Below are 19,090 nucleotides of genomic sequence, written 5' to 3'. Positions count from 1 at the left end.
CCGCCCCGCCCGCCGCCGCCAGGGGGCGCCCCGGGCCCGGCCCCGCTCGCCCGCCGCGGCTCAGCGGCTCCGGGCGGCTCCGGGCAGCGCCCGCCGCCCCCCGCCCAGCCCCGGGGCACGGCCGCCGAGGACGAGCAGCGCGGCCGGGGCCGGCTCCGTGCCTGGGCCGAGCCTGCACAGGCAGCAGCCGAGGGTGCTGGCCACCAACGGCGCCGCCTGCGAGCTAAACGTTGTCAAGGTGATAACAGTAAATTAAAGAGGTTTGTAAAAGAGCAGGTTATTTGGTACTGTCAGCGTGCATCTGGATCACCTTGGATTTTCCTTCAAAAGCACAAGTATTGGAAACAAAAAGACAACGCAGTGCACAGCTGACTGACAACCTCTGCCCCATGTAAACACTACCAGTGTCGGCAGCACAAATGGCCTCTGTGTTTGCCCAAACGTGATCTTGCTGAAGCTCTCAGAAGGTTTGAATGGATGCACACTTCTGCTAAGTCCAAAAAACTTTCACCGCCTTCAGGTGAGTCAGCAGCTTTCAATAACTTACTTATCACTGCCAGGACAACCGAGGCATCTGCAAAATTGCATGGGCTGCATGGCCCAGCTGGCCCACTGCCTCCTGCATCCCGCCCCACGGCTGGAGCAGCCCAGCAGTCAGCAGGAAGCAGTCTGCAGGGGCCAGAAAGGGCATGGGGGAGCAGGACTGGGCTGGTGCCTCTTTGACCAAGGAGGGGGTGGGTAGGAGACACAGTACCAGACTGCAGTGCTCCTGCCACAACGCTGTGATGCACCCAGAATTGGTCCTGGACTTTGGGGAGATTGGACCAGCTGGGACTGGCATGTGAGAAAGGTGCTTGACCCTCATTGCCAAACCTCCTGAAACTTCACTCACCTATTTTCTAGAAAGTTTAAGGGTATCCCCATGCTCTGTAGTACCATGTTATTCGGTGTGCTGTCAGTAACACAAAGAGCAGCAGTTAATTAGATAAATGACTACGCAGATATATGCTACTGACTTGAGTTTTCAGTTTCAAGAGCTGAACTTGCATCAGCCCCCTGAATGCTGGCCAGCCATGGTGATTTCAGAGCCTTCCTCTGAAGAGATGCGCTTTCCTCCTCATTGCTGTGTGACACTTGCATAAATACATAGCATGTTTTACACTGCTGGGGGCCCAAAACTTTCAACACTGAAAAAGATTTCTTTTTCATAGGGCCTCTTCAAGGTGCCCTCAGCAAGGTGTTACTCACATGCTTCAAAACATCCTCAATAACCAGCAGAGCCGTTTGGAAAGTTATTTCAAAATGGCAATACTCTTACAGCCCATACCCTCCTCAGAAAAACCTGCAGAGATAACACACAGTTAGATGTTAATGTATGGCCACAGTGGGTGATAGGAGCATGGCAATGAACACCAGTAGTGTGAGCAGAGGAACGGGCATGTGCTGCTGCAAGGACTTTGTCTTTGAAATGGAACCAACTCTGACCATGGCCTATCAATGCTCAGCTGTTGACTCAAGACATGTCTGTAAAGACCAGGATGCTGCTGACCCAGCGCTAGTGCAAAGGATGAAAGTAGGTCCCACCAGTCTTACATTGATGTGATCAATGGTGCTTTTACAGACAGACACAACTGAGGTACAGTGAATATAACCAGTGGTGGGATAAATCAGGGCTCAAGTGTCATAATGTTAAGCAGATGTGTCAGGGTGGCTCATCCCCGTGCAGTCTCCTTTCTCCTGTATGTGTTCTTTGCATAAAATCATCCCCTCCTCTCTCCTAACAGTCAAGTTTTCAGAGTCTGATCTACCCTGGGGCACAGTGAATCCAAGAGATGGGAACGCATCTGATGAGCTCTCTCTAGGTGGAACCTCTGGCAGGATGTGTTGTCTCAAGAGGCTGGTCAGGCACTCCTATTCCAGCACACCAGGAACTTCCACCACACACAACCCTTTTTCTTGTGTGTGAGTGAGTGTGTGTGTCTGTGTAGCCCTGGAGGAAGGGGGTGGCTGACCCAGACCTGTGGCTCTCTCCACACTCTGTCCTCTCCCCATCGCTGGAGTCACCCTTACTTCTGTGGGGGTGTCCGGCTCCATGCAATGAGTGCTCACAGGATGACCATACTATCAGTGCTGTTGGCTGCAGCTCTCCCATTCTCTGATGTTCAACTTGAAAGACAGAGTGAGAAGAAACTGGGAAGAAAGCCCACTGGCTCTGTTACTGAAAAGTACTTACAGCCATACCGGCTTTCCCACCATCTACACGATCTCCCAGAGGCAACATGGAGCTCTGCAGCCTTTCAAACTCCCACTCAGGAGCAGACACGAATGGGAAGGAATCTGAGGCTCAGCTGTTCATGCTGGACACACATGAGGTCTGCCAAGAGGCAGCAGGAGACTGCCTCCATGTTGTACAAGGCAGGTGGGGGGGCCGTGACACAAGTTTTTCCACAGTGGAACGACTCTGCTTAGTTTTATCCTGGCTAGGATATACGTTGGGGCTTTGGCAGTGGAAATAAGGAGAAAAAATAACAGATGTATGGCCTGAAACAAACTAAATTTCCAGGTCAGGACTTGATGTTTTCAAGGAACTGTCATGTTCAAAGCACTGGGTATTACTGCCATTCCACCCCAGCTGGATTACCATGATTTCAATCACATGTCCAAACTGACATTAGGTAAAGCAATTGTTCAAGCCAGAATTTATCTGCAGTCTTATTAAGGATTAGCAGAAGCCAGAGTAATTTCAGGACTGTTCTTTTCTTTCTCCTTTGGACTGAGGCTACCAGTGATGCCATCCACAAAACCCTCACGAACCAGCTCCAGAGCCTGGCAGACATGGTGCTTCACAGAACATACCTGAGGCTCCAGAAAGCTGAAGTCCCTGAAAGGGGCTGCCCTTGAACATCAGGAGCCCACAGCAACTCCAGTGTGCCCACAGCAAACACCGAGACAACATCCCTCTTAAAACAGCAGTTCCCAGCCTGTGGACAACCGGAGGTCTGTGGACTACCCTACGCTCTTCACAGGCAGCAATTAAGAACAGGCCTAACGCTAGTTAGTTTAGCCAATTTGACAGGACTCCTAACTTGCACCCAAGCTGAACTGAAACAGGGCCAGAGACAGCGGGAAGGCAGGTGACCCTGACGCAGCCTTCACTGAGGGCTTTTGCTCCAAGTTGCAGCTGAGAGGCCCGGCAGTCTGCAGGCTCGGTGAGTGACCAGATGCCTCGCTTCCCCCACGTACACTCGGACAGCCGGTGCTCAGAGGCACAGCAAGACTGAGCTCCAGAGCGCACGCCCTGCCCTGCCTGCTCTGAGGCTGCCGCAGGCAGGCAGGGGACTCCAGGCTGCTGCTCCCAGGGACAGAGCTCATTCCCACCAACGGTGAGCAACTTCCCCACAGACCAGTTAAATGAACACCTACTTAACCACATTTCAGCTGGAAAAACCAGCCAGGCTTAAGATAAATAGTCAAAAAAAAAAAAAAAAAAAAAGAGAAGAGAAAGGGAAATAAGTGAATAATAATTTTAAAAGCACTTTGAATTTCTGTTCTATTTCTATTCTATTCTAGATGGTGACAAAACTACATTTCAAATAATGACAGCAGGACCTAACTGCTGCCATCAAAAGTGAAAAACCTCTGGAAACAGTCACTTTATGACTAACTCCCTGAGAAAAATGAGCGCTAAATCCTTCAGGTGCCCAGCCACCCCGCGAGCAAGTCTGCCTTCAGCCCCCAGCTCTGACACTCACTCAAACAGGACACTGCTGCTTTCACAAATGTCCCCGAGGATTCTCACAGCCCCAACAGGGCTGCAAGGCCTCTGAGAGCTGAACAAACCCCAAACTGCGAGAGGCAGACCCATCCCTGCATCACAGCAACAGAGCCATGCACCCCTGAGCAGGCAGGCATGCAGAGGAGACATCAAGGCAAGGGTAAGCTAGTTCTTCTCTTTGCCGGAAACAAATGAAGTTGAAATCAAACATGTCAAATGGAATATGCTAATATGTGTACATGAGTGACTGCTGCTTTAAGGCCAATTAATTCAGTTACAGCCTAATCCTGCAGAACACTGAACTGGGTGGCTCAGCAAGTGCTCTTCCTCTCCTGGGGAGCTCAGTGAGCCATGCAAGGGAGAGGCTGGGCAAGGGCTGGCAGCCCAGAGGATAGCTCACAGGCTGTGGGATGGGGACGCTGTCCTCATCACCCTGCCCAGTGCCACCACCAGCATTAGCAGCACCTTGCCTGCTCCAGTTCCCCCTTTAGAAACATAGCAGCAATGCACAGAGCATAGCAGAGCAGTGTGTACACCTTGGTTTTACGACGGACTATGAACATTAATGTATTAGCATTAACACAACCACAGCCTCCCGGGGCTTGGCAGCCAAAGCTGCTCCCCTGGTGCCTTCCCACACCTCTGCACAGGATGAGCCACCAGGGCCCAGAGAGGAGGAGGCAGCTCTCAAACTCATCTCAGAAACGACACAAGGGAAAAAGGGAGGGGACAGAAACCTAAGAGCAAGAAGGTGGCACTGGATTTGCCAGACATAATCAAATGCGGCAGCAAAAACTGAATTTGTAAATGATCCTGGAGGACACAAGTGCTTGAAACTGGAAAGTGTGTTCCTGATTAAAGCAACAATAGAATGAAGAATAAGAAGTGGCAGAGCGTACAGCCACACCTGCAGGAAAAAATGTGGGGTGCCCAGATAGAGGTTTGCTTCCTAGCCAGAAAAATTGCTTTTCTCCTTGCATGGTCTCGTATCCCTGGCAAGGATGCCCGGAGCCAGTCCGCTTAGGCCTGGCGAGGGTGCTCCTTCCACAGGATGTCACCAGAGAGCAGGGCCAGCCCCTTGGGGACCCCCCAGCCCCGGCACTGCAGCCTCTGACCCATGCCTGGTGCAACGCAGCTGGGACAGTCCTGGCTTCACCTGCACTGCTCCGTGCCCTCTGACAGCTCCATCCCCACAGCTGCAGACACGGGACACAGCTTATTTGACACTGAGCATGGACAGGATCTGTCCAGCAATGCTACAGTGGCCAGGCTCCTGTCGGGCCCCGGACAGGTGACACCAAAGCTCATCTCTGGCCAAACGCTAACGCTGAGCCTGGAGGGATATTGCCCCACTGCATGTTTGATCTCTCCACAGGGTGAACTCTGGCTAGACAAGAGCATCTGGATTTCCACTGAAATGACTCAACTCCCTCTGAGTGCAGAGGAGCCAGACCAAGCCCATGACACAGAGGCACAGAGGTGATGTCTTCCCCTTCACATGCGGTGCAAGGAACAGAAAGAAGGTCTGGGGGTTCTGCTCAGCCTCACCCCTGTTCTCCCCTCAGCTGAATGGAAACACCCGTTGCTGGATCCAAACCCACTTGCTCTAAAATGGTATTCAGCTGGTCCCAGCAGATCGATGAGAACAGTGCTGCTGGCTCTAACCCACCACCAGGAGCCAGCCCAGCAGAGCCAGCCAAGGCACTGCAATATTTTCCAGCTCCTCAGCCTTGTCTCCAGGAAGTTGCCGGCATGTTTGGTTTTTGTTTCTTCCTCCTGTTTCCTCTGGCCATCATGGAAACTACTCCCCAGCAGAAAAATCAACTTTCTCCACCTCTTTGCAGAGGTAACAATGGAGGGGGTCTACATAGGGAAACCTTGCTCCTGAGGTTAAGCATCAGAGCAAACGCAGCTCTAGCTGGTCTCTACTATGGTTTTCCTTGGGATTAGGGCGGACTGTCAGTGACCAGCTTCGCGCTCACTCAGACCACTTCTGCAGAGAAGGCCACACAGAGGAAATAACTTTTCCGTGTCTCACAGTGTTTGTTTCCATCACAAATAGGGCTTGTTTCCTGCCCCAGTCCTGGAAGTGTTCAAGACAAGGTTGAAGGGACTTTGGATAACCTGATCTAGCATGGTAGTTAGAATTAGATTATCTTTAAGGTCTCTTCCAACCCAAATCATTCTATGATTCTATTTTGTGATTCTGTAATTCCAAAACCTCCTTGTTTTCATGCCACTTGCAATGGCCAGTCTGCCAAATGGAAGCCAGGAATGAAAGGGCAGGCATGAGCTGTGCAGGACAGGGAGGAGCTCATGTCTGGAGAGGTAAACACCCGTGGGCCCTGGACCTCAAGAGCTTCAACGTGGGCCTGGGTAGCCCAGCAGCCTTGGGCAGCCTGCATCCCACTCCTATGCTGAGCTGGATTATTACAGAACCACAAAAATGACAAACCCATTAAAAAAGTACCAAAGAAAATCAGCCGGTGCCACCAGCACATACAACATAATCAAACACAGCTCCTGCTTGGTTTCTTTCTGATATGACACCCATTAGTGTTTAAGCCTTGCTATGAAGACTGCCACTAGTGGTGGCCAGAGTGGTACAAGAATGCACTTGGGGCTCCCTCAGCACTTCAGTCCCCGAGGTTGTATCCCCCCAGCTTGGCTGCTCACAGGCAAGACAACCCAACATCGGTTACAGAATCTACCATCTCCCACACAAACAACCAAGGCACACACCGTTGGGCTTTCTGCATTCAGTGGAAAAGGCATGGACTGACTGTCCCAGGATGATCTGGTGAAAAACCAAAAGGCTCGGTGTCTGCAAACTCGCACAGAGTACCACCTCTTGCAGGAATCTGTCATCCACGCTCAGGTTCAGGATGACAACTGGAGGTCTTGGTATCTGGGGAGATGAACTAATAATATTTGCCTACAGGCTATTTTCTTCAGACTTAATGGTTCAATAAATTCTGTCAGATTAGGCATTAGCTGGTACCATTCCAGTGGCTTTCTCATGATTCCTAAACCAACCTGAAGGACTGTGTTCCTCTGATTTGTTTTTAATTTTTTCTTTCACCACGTAAGAGTGGCACCAACTCCTTGGGCAAAGCACTTAAGATTTAATACTCCAATAACCTGAAAAACTACTAACTTTGCTTTGATATTCAACATCTGCAAATCCCAAGAACTACTGCAGGTTTCCACAGGCCGCATTTCTTCTCCATCCCCTTCCTCATGTTCTGCAAGCTGTGACTCCTGAGCAGGTTTCCTTGTCCCCAGCTCATGCAGCTAGGACACCTCCTGAGCAGAACTCACCCCTGGCCCAGTCCTGCCCAGCCAACACTGCCCACACCCCCCTCACACTGCATGGGACAGGGCTGCCAGGGCACATGGGAGACAACACCACGCACCTACATTTTGCAGTCCCGTACTCTAGAACTCTCACCTTACCAAACACCCTTCTTCCCAGATTGTTCTGACCTGCTGGAAGTACTGATTTCTTAGACAAATAGAAAAGGAAAAGCTAATTCAGGATGGAGCCAAGGAATCTGCTATGGTCAAAGCACAACACTTCAATTTAAACCCACTGATGCTTGTGTTTGACACTTACAACTGCATGCATACAACATGCTTGAAGGGATTTCCAACACAGCAAAAAAAAACTTCAAATGAGAAAGCAGTGAGTTTTGCTTTGTGAATCTCAAAATGTTTAGCTACATTTCATAATTTTTTCATTGATTTACTTTTTTCTAAAATGTGCATTGCAAAAACAATTGCATGCAACTTTGCAATGACAACCACAAATACCCATGTGGAATTTGTTTGGCTCCCAAAATCTGGTTACTGATGAAATGCTACCAGCTGGGATGCTCACACTACGTGACCACCCCCTGGCACTGCTACAGCGAGGTGCTGTGTGAGGAAGCCACACGCTTCTTCCAGCTTCTACTTGGAGCCCCAGACCTGCAGACGTCCTGCAGAAGGCCGCGGGAAGCCATGTTTTGTGATAGGGCCCCCAGCCACATGGGGCAGAGGCAAAGCATCGTTGTCCCCTCCCCTGTAGTTGAGCAGATTCTTGTGTCACCATCACCCACGAAGGGGCTCAGGATCTGTCACAAGCACAAATATGTGGGAATCAGCCCTTCGTTTCCGCATCTCACCCTACAGCTAGCAGCTGGGCAGGGACACAGACCCTTGTACTATGCCAGGCTGGCACGATCCAGAAGCACTTCAGAGGAAAGATGCAAAGCTACTGAATCACTGATGTCACCTCCTGCTGCAGGTGTTTTTCTTGTGGCATCCCCACCAGAGCAATAAGCGAGCCTACTGCTGGTCTGTGGTCAGTGGAGGAACAATCTCAGCTACTCTGGAGGCTATGCATGAGAACAGACTTTTCCTCGTGCAGGATCAGGAAATGTTGCATGTGTACATCTTGCTATGGTTTCTGTCGACCTTGGAGACCATATGTACAGTATTAAAAGAAGCATCATCTCTCTTATCTACTGGAATGAGCCATCGCTAGAACATGTTGCCTACTGTGACATTCACGGCCTGCATGGTGATTCCCCATTGCCTCCATAAAATGTGACAGAGCTAGGACCTACTATTGGTTGTCAGATGTGGGGGCAATAATACTGGCTCTGCATTTTAAATATTATTTTGAGCTATCAGTTTGCAAAGGTAAAGAGCATGCTAAACTGTATCACCGACATAGAAATAAACTCCTTTCCCAGCACATAATGCCTTCTACACCAACAGGCCAGAATCCCTCTATATCCATGCAAAGCTCTGACCGCATACAGCACAGCTTAACAAACTTTGTAGTTTTGTTAAATGCTGGCAAGCACCTGTATCCTGTCATTAACAGCCAAAGAAATGACCAATTATTGTTCTGCAGGCAACAGCTTTCTTAAAAAAAAAATATGCAAGATTTTTTTTTTCAATAAAAATGAGCTTATTTAGCATAAAACCCCAGCAATTACAATATAGGTTTTACTCTTGTATTTGCATTGTTCGAACTAGTCCAGTGCCTGGGTTTGTTCCTATATTCTACAGAAATACCAGAAATAACAAAAACCTTTCCTCAGCTCTCTGTTGAAGGGGGTGGCATGGAAGCTATGAATCAATGCCATCAAAGTGCTTTATGATCACTTGCATAAATGCAAGATTTTAAATGGTGCTAAAAGGACGTGCACAACTGCAATTTCTAGATCACACTAAGTTCACTAGTAAGGAAAAGACTGCTGTTGGCTTGGAGTTTCTGCCATAAATTACTGGTAATGGAAACAAAAAGCTGAATGCTGAAGTCATAGCAAATTTTACGAGTGTCAGAAAAAGAAAAAATAAGAGAGAACAGAGTTAGCTCAAGCTTCCTTCTCCATTTGAGGCAGAGCCCTCTGTCATCCCAAGATTTAGCACAAACAATCTGAGTGGTGTCACACAACTGGATGGAACGGGGCCTGCATGGCGCTGGCCACCTGCGGGAAGAAGCCAATAGCTGGTGGGAGGGTCCCCAGGGCCCACTCAGCGCGTGGCGCCTCGCCCCGCTGCCTTCAGCTACAGCCCAGCCCGCTCCCTCACAGCCTGGCTGACAGCGCAGCCTCAGCCCGCGCTGAAGCTGCAATCCCCTGTTTGTGGGACCACGGCCAGTTGCCGTGGAAATGAAGACTTCACTGCAGAACCACGCAGCAGGATGGGACAAGAAGTCTGGGGTAAGCATAACAAGCCAAGCGCTCCTCGCCTGTGTTACTGAACAGAAGGATGGAAGAGCAGCGATCTCGTACAGCTGAGCCCCGAGGAGGTCCATTAAGGAGGCTACCACAGGATTCTGCTTTACTGTCTTCCTAGGCACCAAGCACAGAGGAGACCCTGTGCCTGTAAAGCTCGCTCCTCTACTCCTCAAAGCCACACTGCTTCTGCAGATGCCCAGCAGAGCACAGAGGAGCCCTGCAGGCTGTATTTACACATTACCAGCCCCCTGTGAATGCCCCCACCACAGGAATTCAGAGGGTGCTGCCTGTGAGCCACACAAAACTCTGACTTCACTATAGTAAAATATGTGATGTAATCTGCAAGTCCAGAAAGCTGTGCAGGCATACAGCAGCCCCCACAGCCACAGCCCCGACCCCAGCTGCCTCTGACTCTCTGGCCTGAAAGAGTGCTCACTGCCATTACCCCCAGATCAACTGGCAAAGCTCTGACTCCCACTGATGAAGCAAAGGCAAGGCACCTAACTGCTCTTAAACATACACCGTGCAGTAGCACAGCAGTATTACTTCACTGTGCCTGAATCCACAGCTCTGTTTTTGACCTTCCAATACACTTTGCAATAAAGTGAAGTGAGGTTGAAACATCTAGCTGGCCCTGTATTACACTGACAGGTTGTATGACGTTACATATTATCACAGGACAGTTATACATTGCAGTCATCTTCCTGCAGAGATAGTGGTGCTTTAATTATAATTAATGCCATTAAAAAGAAGTGGTGTGTTGCTATGTTATATTTCCAAGTATTTGTTCGTTGAAAAACTAGGATATAAAACTCTATCTGCTGCTTTCTGCAGAGGCAAGTCCTTTATTCTCAGCTTTCCTAGTAAATAGTTATTTGGTCAAGGGTAGGTCACTTAACCTTTCTCTCTGTTTCTTAATCTGTCAAGTTATTCAAAGAAGTTTGATTTCAATTTGTCTTGACAAAGGAGCTTTTGTGTGCTCTGAATCTGCAAAAAGCTCAATGCAAGCAAACTCTTTGTGGTTGTACAGACACATTAACCTGCCATAGTGTGGCTCAGTATGCAAGATGGGTGTTTCCCATCAGGACTGTCGTACTCTGGGACACTCTTGAACTTGAAAGTTGTAGTAGAAAGTCATACGATTCCTTCTCGTCATGTAGTCACGAGCATTTATATGTGAAGCTTCCCACCTTCTCAGGCACTAAGTGCAGATTAAAAGGGTTTGGTTGCTGATGCTTATCAGGCAGAAGGCCTCAGAGGAAGAAATCTAGGAGTAGAAAACATTGGGAAGAGAGGAGTTGTTGAAGGAAAACCTCAGCTACAAAACTCTGGAGACAAGGGTCTAGACAAGACCTTAAAAGGGAACAACACTTCCAAGTTACTGGTACAGCTAATACAGAGAAGCTCTGAGCAAAGCCTGCAGACAGGCTGTCACAAGTTTCCTTTTCTTTTCCAACAAACAGCAGCTTAATGTTACTTCAGTGTTCAATTCTGCAGCTGCTATTTGAACCATACAGACAAGGTCAGTGCTGACAGGAATAGTGTTAATTTTCTTCCCATTTCAGTAAAATGGACTGTAAAAGGAGCAAAGCTCAACAGCAGGAACCAAATATTGTGCCAATAAGAAACCAAAAAGCAGAGAGTAAAGAAATGTGCAAGGAAGAAACCTCAAAGTAACCAATTGCCTAGCCAGAAGCTCTTACAGAAGCCAGCAGACCTTGAGGACCGCCTGATGTATTTCCCAAAAGCCATAACAGGCCAAGTCATTGCACTTCACTGCTTCTGCTCCCACCAGGCTCCAGCTGGTGAGTTTAGTCCTTAAGATCATAAGTGTTTGCATTTTGTCAAAATTTGTACCCTGGATACAAGCTGAGGTTTCTGCAGAACCCTGAGATCACCAAATCATTTCTTCAGGCTAAGTTGCAAGGTTGCTATTTGTTTTAGTGATTTTTGCTTCCATTTTTTAAAATGGGCTCTATTTATTTGCCCTGTTCACCCTTGAAAAACATTGCCCTTATGCTTACTATTTACTGAAAAGTTTAGCCTCAGATTTACTCACTGACCCACAGGCCAGCAAGTGCCTTATAGGCAAATGAGTAACAGACTCTCCGAAATCCCAACTGAAGCATTTCCTCAGCGTTATTAACTTAATGATCTTCCTGTCAAACTCACACGGGTGCGTATGGGATCAGCACAAAAAAAGCAAGCAATCTCAATCTCTGGCTGAAGAATATATGCTGCTGAGCTAGGAGAGTATTTATTTATTACTTTGAGATTGGTATGAGTTTAGGAACTTTGTGCCTGATGCACACCACCTTCGCTGGTGTCAGTTGCAGACCAACATGATGTCCCCAGCCTCAGATACGGTACTTCTGATTTGTGTCAATGAAGATCAGGACCTGGCAGGGGTTACTCCAAAGAGTAACAAGTCCAAAATCCCGTCTTTGGGAGAGGAAGGGGAAGATGTCCTTCAATTCAGGTTTACAAAGAGCAAACACAGTAAAAAGAGTCAGCTATTCTAATGCTTAGCTTTACCATTCTTGGTAATGGGGTGTGGATCTTTTGATTCTATTTCCAAAAATCGCTGACATGGCACATCGCAGGCAGGAGCTCTGCGAACTGGAAGATGACAGCAAAGCCTTCTTTTTCCTTCTTTCCCTCCTTTAAGGAATTGCAGGAGGACAATGTGGAGCCTCCTGGTTAACCAGAACTAGCAGGGGAAAAAAAAAAAAAAAAAACACATCCTGAGCTGCAGCTGCAGCCCGCGCTGCCTGCAGCTCCTCCAAGCAACTGACTTCGCTGCAAGTTACTGTTCGTCACGACGGCGCCCGGCGGCTGCCCCCTCCTCCTGCTTCGCCCGGAGCCGCCGAGCCCCGCGGGCCCGCGTCTCCCGCGCTGGGCTCCGGAGCCGCCGGGCTCAGCCCCGCGCAGCAGAGCGGCGGCAGCTCCGCGCCCGCCCCGCGCCCCGCTCCGCCGCCGAGCCCAGCCCCGCCGCCCCGGGACGAGCTCCGCCGCCGCCGCCCCGCGCCCCCGCCGCGGCCGGCCGGGCCCGGCCCCCACCTTGTCGTCGTCGGGGCACAGGTTCTGGAGCCGCTCCTTGTCCGAGGCGGCGCGGACCTCGTCGGGGTCGGGGCCGGGGCCGGGGCCGGGGTCGGCGCCGGGGCCGGGGTCGGGGCCGGGGCTGGCGGCGGGCGGCGGGGCGCGGCGCTGCCCGACGCGCAGGGCGCCGAAGTCCAGGGTCTTGCTCTCGAAGGCGCCCTCGACGCTGCAGAAGAGCCCGCCGCGCTTCTGCCGGGGCGCCGCCGCCGTGCCCGGCCGCGCCAGGTACACCGGCAGCTCCTCGCCGCCGCGCCGCCCGCCCGCCGCCATGCCCGCCCGCCGCGCCGCCGGGAAGGGGCCGGGGCCGGGGCCGGGGCCGCTGGGCGGGGGCTCCTCGGCGGGGCGGCCCCGCGCGGCGCGGAGAGGGGCGCGGGGCGGGGAGCGGGGCGGCCCGAGGGGCAGGCGCTGGGGGCGGCTCGGCGGGCGCGCTCACCGGCGGCTCCGCTCACCGGCGGCTCCCGTCCTTTCGCGCTCCGGTGCTCGGAGCGGCGCCGGCCGCGGGGAGCGGCGCGGAGCGGGGCCGTCGGGAGCCGCGGGAGCGGCGCTGGCGGCCCCGGCACGGCTCCGCCTGGAGGGGGCTCGCTGGGAGCCGGGCGCTGAGCGGTGACAGCGGGGCACGTGCGGCCGCGGACCCTGAGCGGCTCGTCCCGACCCCCGCTTCTGGCCGCTGCCACGGCCCCGGGACGGGTCCGGGCGCTCAAGCGCAGCGGTGGTGCGGCAGCCACCCCCCGGGGGATGCAGCGCTGAGATGTGCCCGGCCGCACCTCCAGCCTCTGCGCAGGGACGGAGCTGGGACTCACATCTGGGCAGGCACAGAACCACCGCGCTGCTGGTTCTGCTAGCACGGCTCGCTGGGGCTTGTTCTCAGCAAATTGGCATGTGCAGAAGTGCACCCGCAGCAGAATCGGCACGCTCAGGAGGTTTTGGCTTTACAGATAATTGGGAGCTGCCTGCAACCTGGCTTTCATACGCACAAGGCAGTGTGTCATCCCACTCGGGGCCACAGCCACAGCACAGGCACATTGTCAGCCACGTTACAGATACACGCAAGAAATATGAAATGCACAAACTGACAGAGGATGTAACTGTTCACACATGTGCATGCATGCTGTCATGCAAACATAATCAGCATGTAAGCTGCGTGTTAGCTAATTTAAGCTTTGAGAACTCCATTATAACTTAATTTCAAAGGTATAGGAGGCCTGAAAGACAGGAGCCAGGGCTGAGTCTTAAATATGCTAATCGGTGTTTAACAGAGTAGCAGCCTGTGAAATCCATCACACAGCAGCAAAACTAGAGTTTTGACTTTAAATTCCTTTTCCAAGTACTTATTTCTTTACACAGAACATTTGTCCATTGTACCTGGGCTCAACATCCTGCCAAGTAATTTCTCACACGCCACGTTTGTGTTATGAGATGGTGTCGATTATGGCTTTTTTCCAGCCTTTTTTTATGAAAGCAAAGCAGTGCCATTGTCTCTGCCAGTCCTCCAAGGACTGGTGGTTCTCACTTCTGGAATTTCCAGGGAGCCTGACCTGTCATGGAAAACAATGACCCTGTGATTATGTCTGGAGAGGGAGTTTGTGGGCACTGTCTGACAGAGGCTTAAAGTTATGTGGGAGGAAATGGTTTGGGATTGTTTCCTTCCTTTTGCACTCTGTGAAGCAGTCTGCTTTTGTTACTGGATATGTACGAATGTAATTGACTCTGTCCCTTTTTTCTCCACTTAAGTGGAACAATCTACAACACCTCGAATTTTTGACTAATTATTCAGGTCTGAAGGGTTAGGAGAAAAGAGGATGCACTAAATATAAACACTAATATAAACAGTGTGTCAGTAACCTTGGCTGAGTTACTTTATCAGAATTGTATGTCTTCCACAGCAGACTACTGGTCAGTATCTACTCTTAATCACCCTAAAGTAACATCAGAGAGGGCTAAACTTCATTGTTCTTGTGATATTATAGAACTTTAATATGCAACAGCCCCAGGTTTGCAACTCAATGAAATTTACCCTCAGGACTTTGATCCTGGCCAGAGCCCTGGGCTCACCCACCAAGGCCAGAGAAAAGCTCCATGCTGCTACCACTTCCAGGTGCAGCAGCAGTGCTTGGCAGCTAAGGAAGGAAGTTTCCCTTCAGATAACCAGAATGAGTTTGCTTCATAGTTTCCTCTACTATAGAATAGGCTCTCTGGGCAAACACTCTCTCAGACACTTACCAGGGAGATAGCCAGTGCTGACCAAATAGCTGCACACAAAATAGCTGCCCACCAGGTCTCTTCCTAAGTGAGGAATGAATGAATTTGTCCTCTTCCTGCTGCAAACTGGGTCCTCTGAGCGTAAGGTGATTACTGTTAGCCATTTCTGCCCCATCAAGGCAGAATTCAAGACATCTTCTTCCAGAGCCAGTGGAGAGCACACTTCAGGCACCGAGCAGACCCCCTGTCCTCTCATTGCCAAGTAACAGATCCTGAGGAATAACCCTTTTACAGCACAAAACATGTGTTCCTCAGCCACAGGCTGCCTGATTGCTTTGTGCACTGACCCTGAGGAAGGTATTGTGAACCCCTTGTTTTGGCTGGGGCCTCTCCATATGGTTATGTAGCTTTATGGGGAATTAAAATTCCTTGGAACAGGGCCTGGCCTTTGTCTGGTTCTGCAAATGTGCAAAAGTTTCGGCATTGTACTTTAATAGCAGTATTTATTTAAATCCTGGTTCTTGTGTTTATCTTTCCTAGTGCTTTGCTGCATAAATGGTGCATTGAAGTTATTTGCACTGGTGAAGAAGTATGGGGGCTGTTCTTAGAAGTGGAGGCTTTAAAATCTGACCTTTAATGGAAATTGCTGACTGTAAAAGAGGCAATTCTTGGGTTTAATTTTCTGTCTATGGCACTTTTTTAGATCAAATTGCCATTCACTGTTAAGTGAATTTTTAGATTCTTTTTTGTCAGGTGTTTTAAGGCCTTTTGTTCAAGATCACTATGAAAACTGAGGTTTGGGTTCAGTATGTGTTCAGTGCAATAGCCTTGCATATGAGCCCATTAGAATGCATTATTTATATTTCTGTATTTGTATGTTTTCAGATCAGATTTGAGGCTTAATTACACAATGACAAAACATCTGTTCCCTGTAATTAAGCATGATTTCTTTTCTTTAAATCACATGTTTATATGCTAACTGACAAAAATGTTTTTCATTCAAGCAGTCATGAGTGGTGTGTCTTCAAATCCTGCTGGGAAATCTGATCTCCTCTTGTCTGTGCAAACTGGATGGGAGATACAGATCAGGGAGGTGATTCCACAACAAGGCTGCCTTCCCAGACTGAGCCCGAGGAGGATGGAGATGGCAGGCATTTGAACTCACGTGCATGGGGACCTACTAGAACTGATGCATCAGCCCCACAGAGTATTTCCCTGGCTTAATGACTGCATTCATTTCTTGACCACAGAACGAGTGCCTGTCCCTCATGTTAGCAGTCCGACTGAGCCTGTCAGATAGGCATTGCTGGTCATATCTCAGAAGAAAACAAATAGGTTAGTATTCTGATTTAGCACACAGAGTTTATTTTAAGGGAAACTACATTTTGTGATGTCAGGTTTCTAATTTATGTCCAACTAGACTGTGTCTTTCTATCTGAGTAAGAGCTGTTTTATTAAGCAGCACTCAGAAATGGAAATCAGTCGTGTCACAGGGTGAACTGTACTAGTTATGAATGGGGGACTGGTAGAGCCTTCTTAGAAATGTCCTTTAGGCAAATCCCTTTCTGCAAAAGGATTAGATAATGCAATGGGACATAATCACCCTGTCTGGGGTGGGCATTTTCTCATTCTATACACTCAGAACCTTTGTTGGTTTCCTTTGTTGCTCCTCTCATCTGCTGCCAGAGCACCAGCTGTGTTTCCTGTTAGTATCTGTGCAGGGGAGTCATGGGCTCCAGTGATGACTGCCCAATCTGCTGAGCAACCAGCAAGAGGCACAGCATGCGATGCAACTTTCACAGGCATTTTCCCAATGAGGCTGGCCACTTAGTGAGTGTCATCTTTTAAATGTTTGGAGAGGAATTTAAATTGCCCACTGAATCAGTGAGCAAACAGCCAAGGTATTAACAGAGAAGCCATATTAGGTCATCTTGCCTACCACTGCCAAGACACAGTTACTCTTTGCTGAGTATTTTCTGGTGATTTTGCTGATTCATCGTCAGTTTGTCAGGCTGGCAGGCAGTTTCTTAATTGGATAAACTCTGCACCCTCTGTTGGCAAACTTCTGTGCTGGTTCCAATTTCCCAGACGCACTAAAGAACATGATTCTGTCTATAGTAAAAACAGAAAGAAACTTAAAAGAAGTGAGGAATATCCCAACTTGTGGCTTCTTGCTCACGTAACGTTGCCTGTGCCACTGGGAACTGCTCAATACCCCCAGGGGGTTAAGATCGCACCTTGTTTCTCACTACCAAGGTGAAGATCATTGGCCTTGCTTTTGATTTAGACTGCTATTGAAGCAGAACTGCAGTGCTAAATACCACAGCTAGATTTTATCAAGCAGTGGATAATTTCAGGATCATGGCAAATATCTGGAGTTCTTTATCAGGTCATTCTTACAGGCATCTATTAATGCTGAAAGCCTCTCTTTTGCATAACCTGCTGATATGGAAAGCCATTAGCAGATGTGTGTGTTAAGAGAAGCAACAGGCTTGCTGTGCAGATGTGCACGGGCAGCCTCAATGTTGCTGATCTGTTCCTTGGGCATCTGAGCACCAGAGAGGGTCCAGATATGCTCACAGGAGACAAGCTGACTTTGCAGGAATTAGATGACTTCTAGTACTTTCTAGCATTGTATGTCAGCAGCCCTTCCACCCCAGAGAATCACAAAGGCTTTGGCAGGAAGAAAGTCATGCCCTAAATCCACAACATTTGTATTTAGCTTTTTATTCTTGTTTATTTTTCTGGAGTTACTCAGCCTGTTTAAAGAAAGGACCTGGGGTAGCAGGGAAGCATCTTGGGCTCCATAGCTATGACCACAACACTCACTTGACTCAGGGAATGTTGTGTTACTTGAAAAAAATGGGCTGTTGACATTAGCTGAGAATTGTCCCCCTCTGTTACAAACACTCACAAGCTCAAGCAAAAGAGAGCCGTGTCCTGAGTGAGGACATTTCCTTCCTTGATGTCAAATCAATACAAAATGGTTTTACATTAGTTTTCCTGTGGTCCTGGAGGCAGCAGTTTTTTTAATTGTGCATCAAAAGGACATAATGATGGCATAACTTTGTTAGCATGATAAATACGTATCTGGTTTTATAGCTCTAGTTTTGCTGCTAAGGTCTATAGTTTCAGCTGAAGAAGCATTGAGAAGTAGTAGAGCAATGGTAGTGGCAGGGTAACACTGATTCCTCAATCTATGTCTGATTCCTACAAGGTCTGATAAAACTGTATCCCTATACTACATGCATGACAAGTAATAATGATGAAATTAGTTGGAGTTGTTTCATGCTAAGTTACAGCTGCCTTATCTTGCTTGGGTGTCCTGTTTTAGGACACTGCCAGATAAACAGGACTGCTTTGCTGATTCATTCTTGCAGCCTCTAGCACTGCATTTCATGTGCCTCAGGAAAAGTCAGGCTAAGGACAAACAGAGAAATTAGTGAAAGAACCAAACTTTAAAAGAAAAATCTTTTGAGGCCAGAGAACAGTGGGTGCTTTCACTACCCAATAAATGGCACACTGGTGAAGAGCAGGCCAATGATGAGCATGCTGTCTTCTTCAACCAGGAAAGGCCAGCAGCTGATACTTCCATCTTCAAGCTCCAATTTAGTTTTCCTCTAAACTTTCAGACATAGGAAGTTAGGTCCAAACAGACCTTTGTGATCCTCCAGGCTGCTCTGCATATCAAGGGGCTCTCCATCTCAACTCTCTGTGACCATATCTTTCAGAAAAACGTCTGATCTTGATTTATATTTTTAGTGCTGGAGAGTATGTGACAGACATTGTAAGGTCCTAAAACAGAATCCTACCCTTGCTATTAGAAATGGCCATCCCATATCTCCTCTAAATGTACTCAATTTCAGGTTCCAGCAGTAGACCTCTCATACACATCTATCCTTGATTGTGTCTGGAGGGGTGGCAGCTTTTGACAGCCACTGGAAATGCAGACAGCTAGAATTGAAGGCACAATGGCAACAGTATAGCAACTTTAAATACATTCATATGTACTCTCAGTTGATACGTCTGCTTATACATCAGGTTTGTCTTCCATCTGTTTGCAAGCAGAAGCAGGGAGAGTAATCGTAACAGAAATTTATCTTTGTTGGCCTGAGAATGAACCTAAGTCCTGGCTGAAGTCTCAGTTGAAGGAAGACACTGCAGGAGAGGGGTGTCCCAATGAAAAAAAAATAAGTTTTGTAGATTTTATTTAAACTAAAACAGTGTCTCTGGAAATTTTATGCATGAACTGAAAAAGAAAAAGAGCCCAAATGCAAAGATC

At 48.9% G+C, this 19,090-nt stretch overlaps 1 protein-coding gene and 1 long non-coding RNA gene across 4 annotated transcripts in view; one reads left to right on the top strand and one right to left on the bottom strand.

Moving 5' to 3' along the window:
• DPYSL3 (dihydropyrimidinase like 3) overlaps positions 1 to 19,090 on the bottom strand; it is a 55,633-nt gene that overhangs the window by 22,805 nt on the left and 13,738 nt on the right. The window contains exon 1 of one of the 3 annotated variants that reach the window (XM_027468151.3): positions 12,571 to 12,917. The exons of 1 other annotated variant lie outside the window; for it this stretch is intronic. In XM_027468151.3, coding sequence (XP_027323952.1) covers positions 12,571 to 12,879 — 309 coding nt within the window. In that variant the 5' untranslated portion in view covers positions 12,880 to 12,917. Of the gene's footprint in view, positions 1 to 12,045; positions 12,064 to 12,570; positions 12,918 to 19,090 lie in introns of those variants that run through there. One more of the 3 variants, XM_027468153.3, reaches the window with a different exon arrangement.
• Positions 79 to 9,717, top strand: LOC139998693 (uncharacterized). The gene is made up of 3 exons (XR_011803414.1): positions 79 to 520; positions 3,571 to 3,935; positions 5,151 to 9,717. It is a non-coding gene; the product is annotated as an uncharacterized lncRNA (long non-coding RNA).

This window comes from Anas platyrhynchos, chromosome 14 (genome assembly GCF_047663525.1).
Source record: "Anas platyrhynchos isolate ZD024472 breed Pekin duck chromosome 14, IASCAAS_PekinDuck_T2T, whole genome shotgun sequence".
Lineage (NCBI taxonomy): Eukaryota > Metazoa > Chordata > Aves > Anseriformes > Anatidae > Anas > Anas platyrhynchos.
Note: the sequence above shows the minus strand (reverse complement) of the source record. Positions and strands in the feature narration are given on the sequence as shown.